The sequence below is a fragment of the Parus major genome, chromosome 6, assembly GCF_001522545.3.
Source record: "Parus major isolate Abel chromosome 6, Parus_major1.1, whole genome shotgun sequence".
Lineage (NCBI taxonomy): Eukaryota > Metazoa > Chordata > Aves > Passeriformes > Paridae > Parus > Parus major.
In genome coordinates this window covers 14,616,231-14,632,160 of record NC_031775.1, presented here as the reverse complement: position 1 = coordinate 14,632,160, position 15,930 = coordinate 14,616,231, and the positions used below count along the sequence as shown (strand labels likewise).

Below are 15,930 nucleotides of genomic sequence, written 5' to 3'. Positions count from 1 at the left end.
AAGGGTTGCAATAATTTAATTTAAACAAAATTGCTCCTTTCAACAGAGAAATGATCAAATCACACTTTTGGATCTCCATAGGAAGACAAAAATTGGGCATGAGAATGCCTCAATTGGGTAAGATCTATCTGAGAATAGCAATGAATTCAGGTGTAGGAAAATTAGTCTTGTAAAAATAAAGACTGTTGAAATTCAGTGATCCCTGCAGTATGTACTCAAATATATTCCTGTTTTCAGCTTTCATTCTTAAATACCTCAGGCCTCTCAGAAAGACAGCAGTCACAGTAACACCATGGAAAAGCTCAAATTATGAGGAAAGCAATAAATAAATAAGAACAAATAAATACCTATAGATGCATCCATTATGTGTGCCTGTGTGTTTACCTCTTCCCCTGACACCCTTATTGCCAAATAGAAGTTTTGGAGGTATTTACAATCAACACTCTTCTCATGGTTTCATTAATATTTTCTTATTAATTCAATGATTTTCAGATAAATTTTCTCAGTTGCATCAAGGCCCCAGATGAAATCGAGATGTCCCCAAGGAGGAAAATGCTCATGGTAAATGAGATTAGTAATCCGAGGAAGTAGCCTTGCCATGTCTTTTGGATCTGCAAATGTGTCCTGCCCACCACTCCAAACAGCAGTTGGTGTCTTTATCTCCTCAATCCTGTACACAGGAGGAGCAGTCTGTAAGACAGGGAGGAGACCTGAGTGAATGCTGCTGCTGTATCAAAGCTGTGTTTAGAGAAATGTTTCTGAGGAAGCACCTCTCTTTGTCTTTTGCTTCTGCACTGCCTACAGTAACACCATAAGGATGAAGGCCACCCTCTCATTGTTCATTGCCCTAACCCCATTCCCTGTCTATGGAATGACCCATCCTATTCCTGTTCTTTCTATAAAGCATGGCTAAGGGTTGTCTCACAGCTGGGCCCTGGATCGTGCTCTTCAGAGGTGTGGGCATGGAAAGAACAGAGTCAGTATTCATCAGTCAAGGACTGTGGAGATTTTTCCTGTGTGTATTCAGGGTGAGGAGATCTGTAAGTTTTTTGGGATGCACAGAGTGCAGCTTTTGGTCTTAGTTTCCATGCTTGGAACTGAAGTGGGACAGAAATAATTCAGTTGTTTATGATTTCACATAGAAAATTTCTGAGTATGTGAGATAAAAGTGACTGATTGTAGCTCTGGTGCTTTTCTGTTTTTGGAAAACAACATTTTGGTAGAGCACAGAACACTGCAAGTCCAATGTGCTGGTCAAAAGTGAAATGATTGCCAGTCTACTGGAGGGGTCACTGTAGCTGTGAGATCTCTTTCCTCTCTTAAATGAAAGGCAGGCTTTGAGGATTTTTTGGCAAGTGAAGAGCTCTGTAGTCACCCAGTACTAGGACTTGGATGTGGTTCTTATTTATTTCTGGAATGGTATGTAAGTTGACATGTCACTGAGCACATCCCAGCATCAGTAAGGGAGGCAAAATGATGTTCTGCTAATTGTCTGTAAGGGTCTATCTCTGCCTGGTTTGTGAACAGAATTTACACTTATGTGTGATTCAGCTGAAACACTACTATCTGAGACCACTCTGCCTTGTTAGTACTCACAGGTGCTAAAATTTGAAGTTTTTCATTGCTAGTTTTACCAAGACCCAAGGATAAGTTCTGAGGGAAGCTGTTTTGCCTTACCTGGTTGTATTTCTTCATGTTTTCCTTAGAGCCATAATCATAGGCTTGAAACTGGTCTGTATGTACTAGCTGTTAAAAGAACAGACAAAATAAGAGAGATGAAAGGTGAAGGAGTAGAGTGCTGGCAGCGTATTCCTTTTCTGTGGGTTAAGTCAAGGCTCAGGTAGTGGACTGTAGTTACTCCCACACCCTCCTCTGGTTGCAGGCTTCCAGGGTGCTGAGGACAGATCACAGGGTAAGTGGCATCCTTGTCTTTTTTCTTGCTAACTTTCTGTCCTTATCTTCTACCCTCAGTATTTTTTTTTTTTTTACTTAAAATTTTGTTTTGCTACCTTACTTTATTTAACTAAAGTTGAGGTCCCTGATTGTCATGCAGAGTTGGGTTCAGCTATCACATGGAAAGAGAACTGAATGTCTGTAATGTGTCAGGGCTACTACAAGTCTTGTGTAATGTGCCTTGCAGGACTGGTAAGTGAATACCTGGAGTTATTTGTTTGTTTTGGTAATTTAATTTTTTGAACAAACATGACAAGTAATTTCACTTGTGAGTGGTGGGTAAAAAAGGGTGAGAGAAACCCAGTGTCTGTCGATTTAGAAAATATTTTCTTCCAGGATTTAAGTAGCTGGGTATGGGCTAAAAATCTGTCTGGTGCATTGTCTTTGCTATTCTGTCTTCCTGTATCTGTGTTTGCTTTGAATCCACTTGATTTTTTTAGAGGCTGGCAAAACAGACCTTAGAGTTACTGGCTGTTCATGGTTTGTGTCCATTTCCTGACCAATTGTATCCTGTGGGGCTGACTGCTGGGAATCTTTGTCTTCAGGAGCACATCTATATTCTAGACCATATTAAACTTGCAGGTGCTCATGGTGGTAGGTGAGAAGGTATGGTGGTCAGTTTCCCAAATCCAAAGCCCCTGGATTTCCCTGTAGGCTGTCAGCTGCATAAAAGCAGTAGTAAGAGATAGTTTAGGTGTCAGTGCACAGTTATACCTGTCGCCAGTGAAGAATGTTCTGTACTGATGTTCCAGCTGGGGAATGTCCTACATACGTATCTATTCGACTCTGGAGAGAAAGCAGAAATTTTATAAAGACAGAGATCCAGTGCTGTGACAGAATAAAACTGAAGAAAGTAAGTTTCTAATATTAAAGAAGTCAGCTTACAAAACATTTTTTATAGTTCTGTTAAGGAGATGTTCCAATTCCATCTCCCTGGATTCTTCCTCAGCTATGTTACCTTGCTCTGAGAACCACATTAGGGACTTAAGAAAGGCAGGAAATGTCCTTAATGGTTTAGCTCTGCAACTCAAAACTGCAATTGGTTTTGAATTGAGTCTATTTGCTATTGCATTTGAGTCTAACTGCTTTCCCATATGTGCTTTCAACAAAAATTATAGATGAAAAAATGGGCCCAGCTGTTACACACACTGCAGTAACAAACATTATACAGGCCAGCTTCTGCATACTTTGGCCACTGTAAAGGGGATTGGCACCACAGCATCCGTATATTGGCAAGCAGAGGAAAAACTGCTGTCTCTGCAGTCTGCTCTGACTGATACACAGTTGTTTGTGAATCTGACTGTAGGTGGCACAGTGGAAGCTGTAGCTCTACATCCTGTGGACTGAGCTGTTGGGCCCAGTTCTAAGGTCAACAAAACCAGGAAAATGCCCCTTACAGTAGCTCTTTGTGATCAAGTTTTGGTGCAAACAGTCTGAAAATTGGGAAGAAGAGGTTTTTCTTCTGCCTTTTAGCTCTTCCAGTGTTCAGAGGACCCCAGTGTCCATATGCTGAGGAAGGAAACTGACAAGTGTATTGCCAAGAAGTCTGACTCCATCACTCATTGTCTCTTTTTAAAGACATCTGTGTGTGACAAAAATCCGGTTGGCTTAGCCCCAAAAGAGGGTGCATCCTGACATAAGCAATATAGCTCCAGCTTGAACCCAGTTCATTCTTTCTGGCATTGCAATGTGCCTAGCTGTTGCCCACACCCATCACTAGGCCTGTGTTGCTGCTGTTGACAGTACACAATGTCCTGGCATTCCCTCAGTCTGCTGAGAACTACACTGTGGTTTTTGTACATTTACATGCGTGATGGTAACTAGACAAGGATATAGTGCACAAGTGCAACTGCCAAAATTCCTTTAGTTTTGCTCTGAGTAGGTGTTCTTGCACATACTTACCGTGTTGATATTTTTTATACTGCCTCCAGCTATGTAACAGAGAACATGGGCACAAAACTTATCCAGGCTTGTACAGAGCTGTGTCACGGGTCCTTTCAGAAATTTGATCTGGTGCATAGCTCCTTTGCAGCCAAGTACTAACTGAGGGAAAGGAAAAGTGCAACATTTTTTTTTTTTCTAGTTACAGAAGAATTTTATGCAGAAAATTGTTGCTAATAGCTTAGCCTTCATAAGGCAGCATTCAAGTAGTGCTGGAAGAGCTTACCCTCACAGTACCCCTTAAAACACTCTCATCCCCACAGCACATCATTTATTCTTCCTCCTTCATATTATTATTAGCAATCCTGAGGAAGCTAACATTTCTAGTGTGCTGACTTTAATGCCTACTCATTTTTAAAGTCCTAGAAATTACCATGTCTGTTATTGCAGTTCTGGTTTAACTCCTCCTGCATGAGACCAGCAACATTTTAGATAAGCAGCAGGAATACTAAAACAGGACAGAGTTTCACAAGTCTCCTACTTCATTGGGAGCTACTGCTATGAGCTCTATATCCTAACTGTTTTCACCACAGGGTTTGGGGAACAGTTTTTTTGAGAGCACTCAATTCATCCAAAGATGAATTGTCTTGTGAGACAAGATCTCAGTGTCAGCATGTCACTTGTTTGTGAACATTTGACCTCAGGCTGAGGGAGCCCCATGAAGATCAGACAGGCACTGGACCTCTTAGAAGGGAAAAGTGACATACCCTGAGCAGTGGTTCAGGAAGATTTGTAATCTTAACCAGAGGGCTTGTAGCATGTGAACACACAGTTACTGGGCCCAGAGCAAAGAAGATTTTCACCCGTTTAGCCAGCTCAGGGTATGTATAAAATGCTATGAAGCCTGCAAACACAGAAGAGACAGCCTGAGTTAGTGAAGGTACCCTTCACAGACTAATTAAATACATAAACAGCAGATAGCAAACAAGACATCATAGTAGGTTGGCAGCTCATTGTCTGTTGTTCATGTTTGTGGTTCATGTTTTTCTCAAGGAAAGTGTTGAAGCAAAGTCCTGAAACTAATTTTATTTGGGAGGCAAAGTTCATTTTAAGGTTTAAAGCCACGTACGGGCATTGTCTTTATCAGAACTGTTTTTGTAGGCAACATGTCAGTGAGGTTTTGAAGATAACATGAATTCCCTCTAAAGTTTATGAAACTCTCACAAAAAAAGAGTTTTTCAAATTAGAGTCTCTAAAGATCCATGCATGTTTATGCTTTCATGAAACTATCAAATCATTAGCTGAATACTAGGAGCTTTGAGTGTTTTCAACTGATTGCTTGCATCACAGGCAGATAAGAAAACCTAGATGCTTGGTTTGTTTTGCCATGGGGGTCCTTAAATACTCTTATGAAAAGCAAAGAAAGAAAAGGTCAGAATTTGTGTCAATATATGATTTTTCCACACCTTCTTCTCTTTTTTTCTGCCTTGTTTACACTAATAACTGGCATTGGCTCCTTTCTAATCATTGTCCATTCATGGATCTTACACATAAACCATAACCATCAAGAACTTTCTACTCATGCTAAAAGAAAGTTAGCTGCATTTAGAGGCCATGAACTGAATAATGACAAATGCTGAACCTAAGAGAAAATAAACTATTAATGGTTTTGTTTTCCTGATTTTTTGTCTCTGGCACTATATTTTTAAACAGAAATGTGGCCAGTTATATCCGTTCATGGACCACAACTTAAATTGTAAGATTGACACCAAGTCACAACTTAGTAATGTTGAGGTTATTTTTCCTTGCTTTCAAGCAATTTAGTTTAAATAAATTTATTAATTCAAATTAGGTATTATATGGGCTTTTTGATCTTTTTAGTTTTTCCATCCTTTTCACAAGAACAGGGTCCCCAGGGCAGTGGTCACAGCACCAATTCTGTTTGAAAAATACTCTCAGGCACATGGTGTGAACACTGGAGATGGTCTGGGCAGGTCCAGGAGATGGACTTCAATGATCCTATGTCCCTTCCAGCTCAGGATATTCTGACTCTATGATTCTAACTGTCTGTCTTAATACAAAATAACTTCATGTAAATTTCTGTTGCTGAGAAAAATACCTTATAGCAGTACCAGAATTACCAAGTAAATGACCCTTAATTAGTCTGTAATTATTTGAAAAGTTGAACTATCCCTGCATCTTCTATTAAGTTTATTTGCTTCTTAAGGGTAACCGAAGCTGATTTTAGAAATGTTTTGCATATTTTCCAAATCTCAACTCAGAAAAATCTTTGTGTTTTCCTAGCTCTCAACAAACATGAAAAACAACAGAATCAGTGGGGAGGGTCACCTACTGATCAAATAGCACAAATGGTTGTTAATAATTCTCCTGACATTACCTACAGTTGACCCTTCAGAGTGACCAACATAGTAAACATCCTTATGTCCAGTTTTATTCATGATGAAGTTCAGTTCTGCAGGAATATCGTATTTACCCATTTCATCGAAGCTGTGGGGAGAAACACAAAAAGCTGGCAGACAATTTGTCTATATACACAGTGTGAGTTACTGACTGTCAGTTTTGTTCATTGCACCAAGCAGGACCCCCAGAAGGAGGAGGTTGCACACTAAGTCTGCATCCTTGCTTGAGCTGGGGAGGTGGGCAGAGGAGTGCAGCTGTGCAGCCTGGCTGCCTGATGCTTTGGGCTCTGTGTGGATGAAGTGCCAGTTCCACCTGACAGCTGCAGCCCTTGGGGAACTGGATTTAATCAGTGCTTTCAACTGGGTGGGTTACAAAGTACATTTATCTCTTGGTTGGATTGAACTGTGAGAGATCAGATTTCTAGACAAGGCTGCCCAGCATGTTCCAGCTGAGGTTCTTGCTCTCCCTCTCATAGTATGGTCTCCCTTTTCCTTACCATCCTGTTTCATTTCCCAGTCTTTGAAATCTCTTCCTCAGCCAATGCTCACAACTCTGAGTAGTAGTGAGCATCCATCCATCTTTGTCTGGTTCTTTACCCTCCTGGGTTGCTGTAGATCCTGATCTGATGCTGGTTTAGGTGAAAGCCATCAGACTGAAGCTATCTAGTCCCCTTGGAGTTTCTGTGTTGAGTCTTTCTCTCTCTACTGAGTACCTGAACTGCCAGAACTCCTTCTGGGAGGGTTTAAGGGTCTTGTGTTTTAAAGACCAGGTGTTCCCTCTGCTGTTTCCCAACCAGACGTCATAGCCGGCATCTGCGAGCACAAAGCCCAGGCTGTTGTTGGGCAGGTTGGAAATCCAGTGAGTAGCATCTCCTAGGAAAGCATGCTGCAGGAACACTGCAGGCCTTTGCCCTGAAAAAGATTAAAAAATTATTTCCTTGGAACAGCAATTAATGTGCATTTAATATTAGAGTGCAGAGTTCAATTTTTGAGAGGTTTCCTTCTAGAAGCTCCCAGGAGAACTATACATAGATATTGATTTGAAAAACCTGAAGGATTTTCTCCTGTGCAAGCAGCAACCATTTAATGACATTTCATAACCATTTTATGACAGGTCTGGCAAATAAAGGATTTACTGAGGATTCCTGTTCTACCTCCTCTTGCACTGAAAAGCCAGCTTACAGCCCCTATGCTGAAGACATCTACCCAAAGCTGAAAACTGCTGAAGGCAGAGCAGTGTATGGAAGAGAAGGAAAAAAGAGTCCAGAGAATGAAATCCACACTTCAATAACCACTGAGCAGGGCTGAGAGACCCCTGATCTAACCTGGCTAGCCTTACTTTGAGAGTCAGGCTGGTCCAAATGATCTCCAAAGGAGATCCACTTAGGGGAAGGCATCCAAAGAAAACATTCTATAATACTAACAAGGACTAATAATTAAAGTGGCAGTGCTCAGCGTACCTCAAATTCCAGCTTGAAATTTTTATGCAGTTCAGCAAATGTGATGAAACCAATGATATGTATTTACTTTTCACTGACAACCTGATTTTTCCTTCTTCCTTGAGAATGTCTCTGTCCTTCATAAACCAGGGAATTAACTCATATGCCTAATGTATATTGTTTAGATTGTTAAGTCAAAACCTCCTCAAATCCTGTTTATCAGCCTACCTGCCAGACCATTTGAGGGGAAAAAACCTTCAGCCCTTGGATGTAACAAAATTATTAGAAAAGTCTGAAATAAGGACAGAGACACTGAATGTGTGGAGTTCAGATAGATTCAATATGTGAGTCACACTTCTGACCAGGTGCTCTTGAGGACATGGACAGGTATGGAACATGCCATTGCAGATGAAAAGGGGAAAGATGGGAAACCTGTGTAGGAGTTGGCTCTCAGAGCTTCCTTGTGTGCTGTAACTGTGTCACACCTGTACTTCGATCATTCCTCCCAGCAGGAATTCTGTAAAGAGCAAGAATGTATCCATCCTCTGTTGTAACTTCATATTCCTCACTGGGAAATCCATGATATCTGATAATTTCACTCTGTGGAAAGTCAAAGGAGAGTTAATGTGCCAGTTGTCCTATTCTGGAGCCTAACCAAGATGAGCAGTGCAGGTGTGGGATGTGCTGTGGGTAGTGCAAGGCCCTGGCCACAGGGACCATGGCTGACAATAAACATTACAGGTCTTGTAAAAAGATGAAGCAAAGTCCTCCTCAGATCTGTTTAGATGGTGGTTGCCTGGTATTTAGCCCCGCTATTATGGGACAAAGCAGAACTGTACTGAGTGACCAACACCCTTCTGAGAGATAGTTTGTCATGTTATGCAAGGCTAGTACAGACTGTACCTTTCTACAGATTAAATATGCAGCCATATCTGTATAAGATAATGCCAATAGCTGTGGGGATGGTCCATGATGAATCCTTGCCAAAATGTGGTTAGACAAGCCATGCAGGCAAAGCAAACAAGGGTGGAGATCTTTTCAAAGGAACTGATGGGACCACCTACACCTAATTCTGCACATACTCTGAGGAAATCTTTGGTGACTCAGGGCAAAGCATCTTTGATTAGTTTGCATTGTGGGAATCTGAAGAAGGGGTTCAACCTCCCTTTACACTGCTCTGAGCAAACAGTTTGTCACGGAAGGGCAGGCCTTTGCTTCACCTGATATTAAAAATCAGCCTCTGCTTCCACTGCAAAGGAATTCTTCTCTGTGGCAGCCAGACTGGATGGGAGAATCAAAGTTTCTTCCAGGATAGTGCTGGAAGGTTCTTTGTTCTCTTGCCAGGTTTGCGCTCCTCCCCTTATACAGTGGCCTGTAATACTGGCATGTGCTGGGAAAGCTGACTGCAAACAGTATCATGAGCTGTGACACAGCTCCACATTTATCCATAAGTGAAGTGAATCCATGAAGCCCATATATCTATTGGGCTTCACCATAAATGCAGACAGCAAAGTTTGTTATTCAGTTTGGTATGGACTGGAGCATGTAGTCTGTGCTCTTTCCACAGTCCAGTGCTGAGTCTGGACACTGGGATCCAAATTACGTAGTCTGGAGGTTCTGGGGAGTTTCCTAGCCTTGGAAGCAAAGGTAGCATTCAGCAGTCCCCACAGCAATGTGCAAGAAGCACATCAGTCCCTGGCACATTCAGACCCAGCCCTCATCATAGGAGGGACCCCATAGCAGTGGTTCTGGAAACAGCAGGCTGGGAAAACAGGAGATGCAGAAGGGGCCCTTCTTAGCTTTCCTGACAAGGACTGTCAGCTATGCAACTGGAAGAGAAGCTTCAGAAGGGGAGAGAAGGTGACCCAACTCACAACATTCATGAAGCATTCGGGGTTGCGACTCTTCTTGCAGCGGTTTGTGTCAGCACCTGCAGTGGGAACTGCCGTGAATCCTGCTGAAAAGGCAATTCCTTGGGAGCAGAGCAGCACCAGGAGGCACCACATCTTGGGGCTGTGTGGAAGAGAATGTGCAGGGGTGTTTGTGTTAGGAAGAGAGTGGAATTCCCAGGAAGACCCAAGAAGAGAGTGTCCTGAAGGTTGCCCAAGAGTTGTTCCCCAAGGGCTGCCAGGATAAGAACCTGTGTGAGGACAGGCTGTCTACAGCTCACCCTGTTTAACAGGTAAGGTTGAAGAACAGGAGAGGAAAGTGACTGTGGATACCATGCAAGAATATGCCTGAGCACTCTGCAGGTTACAGGGGAACTGGGGTTGGTACACAGGGCCAGCTCTTGGCATGAACCTAGCAGAAGCTTGACAAAGAAGTGTGAGCACCTGAGATGACCATCACCTAACTTGTCTGCCTTTATCTGTCTCCACCCTTCTGCCAGCAGGAGAGGTGGAGGGAGAAGAAAGCACTGTTTGTCTCCTGTCTCCTCCAGAATGAGGTGAAAGAGGTTCCGGATGGGCTCTCTTTAAACCTCCTTTCTCTTCCTCTGGGACTGAATGCTACTCTTGTGTCAGTGGTGTGCTGGGGTGAGGGTGAGGGAGCAGATAATGAGGCTCATGGAGGAGCCAGGAGTAATTCAGGCACTCTGTGAGGAGATTTAATGAATGTTGGGCAACATGCTTGTATGTTCAGTGCTTTCCTCAAAGGATGATGTGCCCCAGAACATGATCAAGTTCTGTTTAAAATCAGCTCCTCTGACAATATGGAGCAAACAAGGTGACCATGCATGACTCTCCAAAATCCCCATGAGTCATTTCCTAGTTAGTCTTACCTTTTGGCCACCAGGTGAGCAGCCATGAGGAGTGAGCAATAGATCCTGAGACTGCCTTTGTGCTGCCAAGGGCCTGTCTCCATTACCTCTTAGAAATGGTTGTCCATAGTGCAAATCATGTATTGGTCATGGGGAAGTGAGACCTTGACCTTTCCTGGGATGATGGATGGCTCCAGATTAGCATTTCTGAACAGAAATTGCAGAGTGCAGTTGATCTAGTACAAGTTTATGCCAGCTCCGTGTAAAATAGATATGCTTCCAGGTTTTAGTCTTTATTTTCTAGAACCCAGGTTAGTGAGTGCAAGAACACTGCCTTCTTTGAGATTCCCAGGCTTTTTTTTCAACAAGATAATTTTGACACAAACATCCCTTGGAAAAGAGAAGAACAGATTCTGTGACCCAGATAGTTACTGAGTGTGGGATTAAAGGTTAAAACTGTGTGGAGAGCAAGTGCTCACAAATTCAGTGCTCCTTGCTTCTTCTTTCTGAAGAACTGCACAAAAAGACTGATCCATGAAGCTCAGTATGTGGATACTAAATGCAAAAGCAAGCAGGGAACAGAGTCTGTGTGAAACTAAGTCACACAGGCTTCTCACTCCGGCCTAAGAAAGCATAAGAAGGAATCCAAACAGTCCTTGGTAAAGGACAGCAATCTGCAGGTGTTGTTTAGTCAAGGGGTGGTGTTCCACTTAACCAATGATGGTGATGTGTACCTTTAATTACTAATGAGAGTTTTGAGACCTTCTCAAACATGTGTATAAAAGAAGATTAAGAGTAATAAATTTTGCTCTCTTGGACAATGCAGCTAAGGGAGTCATGTCGTACTGCTTCGCTGTTCCTAATATAGTGTGACATCAGTACTGCACTTACATATTCAGGAAAAGCCACATCATACATCATACAACAAATTTTTGTTTTATGCTGTGCTTTAATGTGTGAGGAGAGAATGATGCCTGTGAAGAGTAGTCATTCTGCATGTGTATAAAGACCATAATGATCAGGCAGGAGACCTAAACGTTTGTCAGTAGAATCCGTGGGATTTAATGCAGTGTAAGGCTTCAGCTCATCACAGCCACTTGTAATCTTGTAAGATTGCCTCACTTGTAATGGCTGGGAACACCACTGCTCTTGCAGGCTGGGCTTCCTCAGAGGAAGAGGATACATATCTATGACTGTGGTTGTGTTTGCGTTAGCTCACCCTCTGTCCATCCTGTAACTGACTTTTGATGTGTTAAATATCTGCCAAGTCCAGCACTGAAACACAAGCCTCTACAGTGATGGGGGTCACAGCAGCTCCTGAGGACTCTTTGTTAGGGAAGGACTGCTCCAGTGGGCTCAGCCTTGCTGGAGGGAAGGCAGACAAAGACAGCTGGTGTTATGTTCAGCAGCAGCCAGCAAGAGTGAGATTGTCAGCATTTCAGAGTCCATGTAGCTTTGCAGTAGCCAAAGCATACAGGGTTTGTGAGTGAATTTCATAGCAGACCTGCCTGTCTTACAGTTTTTGTTAGAAGTTAAGGAGACTCAGGAGACAGGACTTTTGGGAACCAGCCATTAGGCATGAATGCAATTTTTAATGATGAACAGAAGTTCTCATGTAGCCACATGTTTCTTGAGTCTGCTTCTAGCATATCTGCTATGATGAGATAGGGTACTCTGTGAAGTTTATTTGTACTCAAGAATGTTCAATATGAAGATCAGGAGAAAATAAGAAAGTATTCCCCATCAAGTAGTGGGGAAGAAGAACAGAATTTGTAGGATGAGAGAGAGGTAAACAAAGAAAATATGTTTTGACTTTTAGTGATCTTCAATTTGACCTTTAAATTTGACTGAACTAATTTAAAGAAGTCAAACCTCATGAGTCATCAAACACTTGAAATTAAGCAGCATTTGGAAACACCCAAATCTTTAAATTTGGCATCAAAACATACTTAATTAGATTCCTTTTGTTTATCAAATATTTCTTTTTTTTTTTTTTGTCAGAACAGGAAGCCTCACAACTATATACTCAGGCAATGCAACCCTGTTTTGCTTTCTGCTGTTTTACTCTGCTCTAGTGGGAGTAAAATAAGCCTGCCTCTCCCTGTTCTGGGAATCTCGATTTGGCAAGAAGAGGTTCTGCTAATATCTCAACTTGCTTTCAAATCACTACCAGGATTAGTTGAGGCAACGTAGAGGCTTTCATCAATGCACACTGTGATCACCTGCCTTAGCTGACATGTTTTATGGACTTCCGGGTATTCACCTTTTACTCAGTTGCAGGGGGCCAAGTAGCATCAATCTTGGCAGGCCACTGCTCTCTTAAATTCTAGGAATAAAGACAGGAGATGAAGCTGCTTTCCTCTAGTGAGATGAAGTCATAAGAAACAACTGAGCCTGGTAAACTATCATAAAATAATATGCTTAGATGGAAAAAAGATCAGAGAGAGAAATGCCCTTGAAAGTTCCTCTACACACTTTTACAATTTAGTGAAGCTAAGAAGCAAGTCATTCCGAAATTTGTCCCTCTATCCTTGTGCATTAAGCAGTCTAAAACTTACTTCATAGAAGCGTAAGGCATATGCACACCAACCAGAAGAGCAACTGTGACTAAACATGCATGAGAATTTGCTGCCTTACTAAGAGAACATACTCGTGCATTGTACGGAAGGAACAGGAGGTCCACATTGTTGCAATACTTGCATATTCATTCCCTTGTTCTCAGAGGGAAGAAAACAAGTAGGAAAAAATTAAATTGTTGCTCTTTTTCTCCCTTTTGTGCAGGTCAAACTTCTAGTTTAAGCAGAGAAGCACTTCTGTGCACAGCAATAGGCTTACAGATGAGAGAGGAAAAACACTTTATTATAAATATTGCTTATTTTTACAGCCAGCTGCACAAAAGCAAGGCAGCACATCTTTAAGACAGAAAACAGAGAAAGAGACAATAAGCAAGGTAAGTACAATAAGAGGTAAGTACAAGCAACTTACCTCTGCTTTGACTGCCTTGCTTCTGTCTTCTGCCACGGTCGCTGGTCCGTCTCCGCCAGCAGACTGATTCACTGGCAGAAACCTGCGCGGATAAAAGGAAGTCAAAACAAAATGAGCACTTCAGGGAAGCAGCTGTGTAGGCAGCACGTATTGCAGAGCATGTTTAACTACTGATTTGGCAGTGTTTCAGAAGTGGGGAAATATTTGTGATGAAAAAGATGATCTGGTTTAATTCAGCATCCCAAAATGCCCCATGGGGCAGGAGAGTGTAGAGAGTACCTATAAATCAGTGGTTAGTATGTTTAGCTGGGACCTGGGTGTTGCAGTTCTCTGGGGCTGTGGCAGACCTTGATCTGTACTGTTGCCCAACTGAGGGGCTGCTTCAAATGTAATCTTTTAAGATGAAAGGGAGGAAGTGTCCAGCTTTTCTCAACATAGTGTCTCAAGAATGCTGTCTCTGCTATTGCTTTTCATTAGGTTTATGTTAACTTTAACACTGCAGACTGACCTAAATCTGTTTTCCAGTGACCAGCACAACTCATGAAACCCACTTTATTTTGTATTAATCACACTTCAGTGGCAAAGAAGACTTGAGCACTACATGTAACCTTCTTCCCAGTGAGGAAACAAGCAAGGGTTCTTGTTTATCCTAAGCCATTTTCGTCACCTCTGAAAACACAGTATCTGGAGATCTTTGCTTAACAGCTGAATTAGCTGTAGTCAGCCTGAGGGCTCAGTCCTCACTGAGATTGGCTTGATGAACATGGGCAGAAGGACATGTTCTGTGTCCTTGGGCAGCTGGGCTATAAACTAAGTAGAATCCTCATACATGAGGATCAGCCTGTTCAGCCAATTAACTCACAAGTGTCTTCAGAACTTGAGTTTCATCATGGACTGAAGGGCGTTTAGAACACCAGATAAGAAGGATGGGAACACTATTGCAAATAGTATGATGCCTTTGACTAGAGGGGGAAGGAAAGGTTTAGTGAAACTGCTGTTTCATCACGAACGGTTGTGGGTGATGGCACAGTAACAGTTCTGCTTTACATACAAAGTAGAGAACATCGTTTGGGATAGTGGGAAAGGTAGTTCAATAATTTTTCAGTGAAAAACATTATAACTTGACTTCTCTGATATCTGTAAGTGACAATAACTATCATCAAACCGTAAATTGATCACTCAGAAGGACTTCTGCAACATGCCTCATCCCTTCCAAGGTGGGATCGATAGTTCCCATGATATGTCCAATGCTGTTTGCTCAATCTGCTTTTCCTGATTTTCCAGAAAATTCAAATCTCTGCCTCCTCTATGGCATCCTAGGTTGCAAGATAGCTGCACAATTGCAATCTCTTTTCTAGGTGACTTTATGGAATGCTCTGCCTACTCTCAGGAATGATGCTGTTGCATTTAGCATGGAAAACATTGAAAACTTTCAAAGTAGGTCTCATGTCCTCATACATTTTCCCTACAAGCAGCAAGTTAGTTGAAAGATTGACTGTCTGAAGGGTACTTGTCTCCAGGAATTTGTATTGGATGGAAAGAATGTCCTTGTCTGGAGAGGAACTGTTTTGTTTGGATCAAACTCTAGTTACATTTGTGAAACAGAAGGAAACAGGACAGCCTTCAGCACTGGGCCCAGGAGATGAGAAAGGCCTGCTGTTTCTCTTGGAAGGGGAAGGTGCAGAAGTGGTAACAGCCATGGTTAATTTGTTTGACTAATTTACCATTACTCAGAGTGAGACACTGGCCCTTTGGTCATACAGTGTCACCAGTGAACTGTCCCAGTGCAACAGCTGCACTGTGCTGGCTCATGTCCCAGACTTGGCCCACAGTCACATTTCATTGAAAAAGGGAGTGAGGGTGTCAGGCTGAAAGGAAACCCCTAAATGCACTGTGTTTCTTTTCACAGTGAAGCTAATGGCACACCTTGTTTTGGGGGAATGGTGACCTATAATGCTGCAAACTAATACCCACAGAGGTTACCCATCAGCTGAGTGGTTTTGTGCAGTAACTACTTATTTGAAACAAGGTTGGTAGAGTCATAATTACCTCAGGAAATTTATCGGATGAATAATTCTTTAGCAGTGTCTTGAAAGCAGCTCTTTCCAGTAGTGGTCAAAGTGTTCTAAATTTACATGGGATGAAGATAATGGATTCTTTCTAGCAAGGTTTGGGTACTTTTCACTTTAGTGTTTAAACTCCAAAGAGGCTGCTCAGTGCCTTGACAAAGGTTAGATGATCTCAGCTCTGTGATAGCCAGTAGCTTACATTTGAAACAGCAGGAGGTGTGAGGTTTCTGCTGGGTTCAGGGTGTAACTTTGGAATAAATGGTCCCATGGAAGTGCTGCCATTGCCAAAATGATTAAGATTGAATCAGCCAGGATTTCTCTTTCTCAGGGTGGGTTTTGAAGGCAAGTTTCCCAGCTTCCAGGTGCATGCTTGAACCATGATACTGGTTACTGTTTTCTGTTGGGCCTACCCTGTGTCCCTTGCT

At 42.3% G+C, this 15,930-nt stretch overlaps 1 protein-coding gene across 1 annotated transcript; it reads right to left on the bottom strand.

The window, feature by feature from the left end:
• LOC107206873 (lysosomal acid lipase/cholesteryl ester hydrolase-like) lies at positions 1-15,888 on the bottom strand. Its single transcript, XM_015633252.2, has 11 exons — positions 15,486-15,888; positions 13,437-13,518; positions 9,568-9,706; positions 8,179-8,293; positions 6,968-7,166; positions 6,233-6,342; positions 4,602-4,738; positions 3,856-3,996; positions 2,668-2,739; positions 1,678-1,746; positions 1-690 (listed from the first exon to the last, which is right to left on the bottom strand). Exons 3-11 carry the CDS (start codon positions 9,697-9,699, stop codon positions 460-462), a joined length of 1,206 nt encoding a protein of 401 aa, XP_015488738.1. The 5' UTR covers positions 9,700-9,706; positions 13,437-13,518; positions 15,486-15,888; the 3' UTR covers positions 1-459.
• Positions 15,889-15,930: the final 42 nt, after the last annotated feature.

Coding starts and splice junctions, on each gene's coding strand:
- LOC107206873 (XM_015633252.2), bottom strand. CDS start 9,699: ATGTGGTGCCTCCTGGTGCTGCTCTGCTCCCAAGGAATTGCCTTTTCA. Junction 3,997..4,601: donor TTCCTGAACCACTGCTCAGG/GTATGTCACTTT, acceptor CCTTTCCCTCAG/TTAGTACTTGGCTGCAAAGG. Junction 691..1,677: donor ACATGAAGAAATACAACCAG/GTAAGGCAAAAC, acceptor CCTGTCTTACAG/ACTGCTCCTCCTGTGTACAG.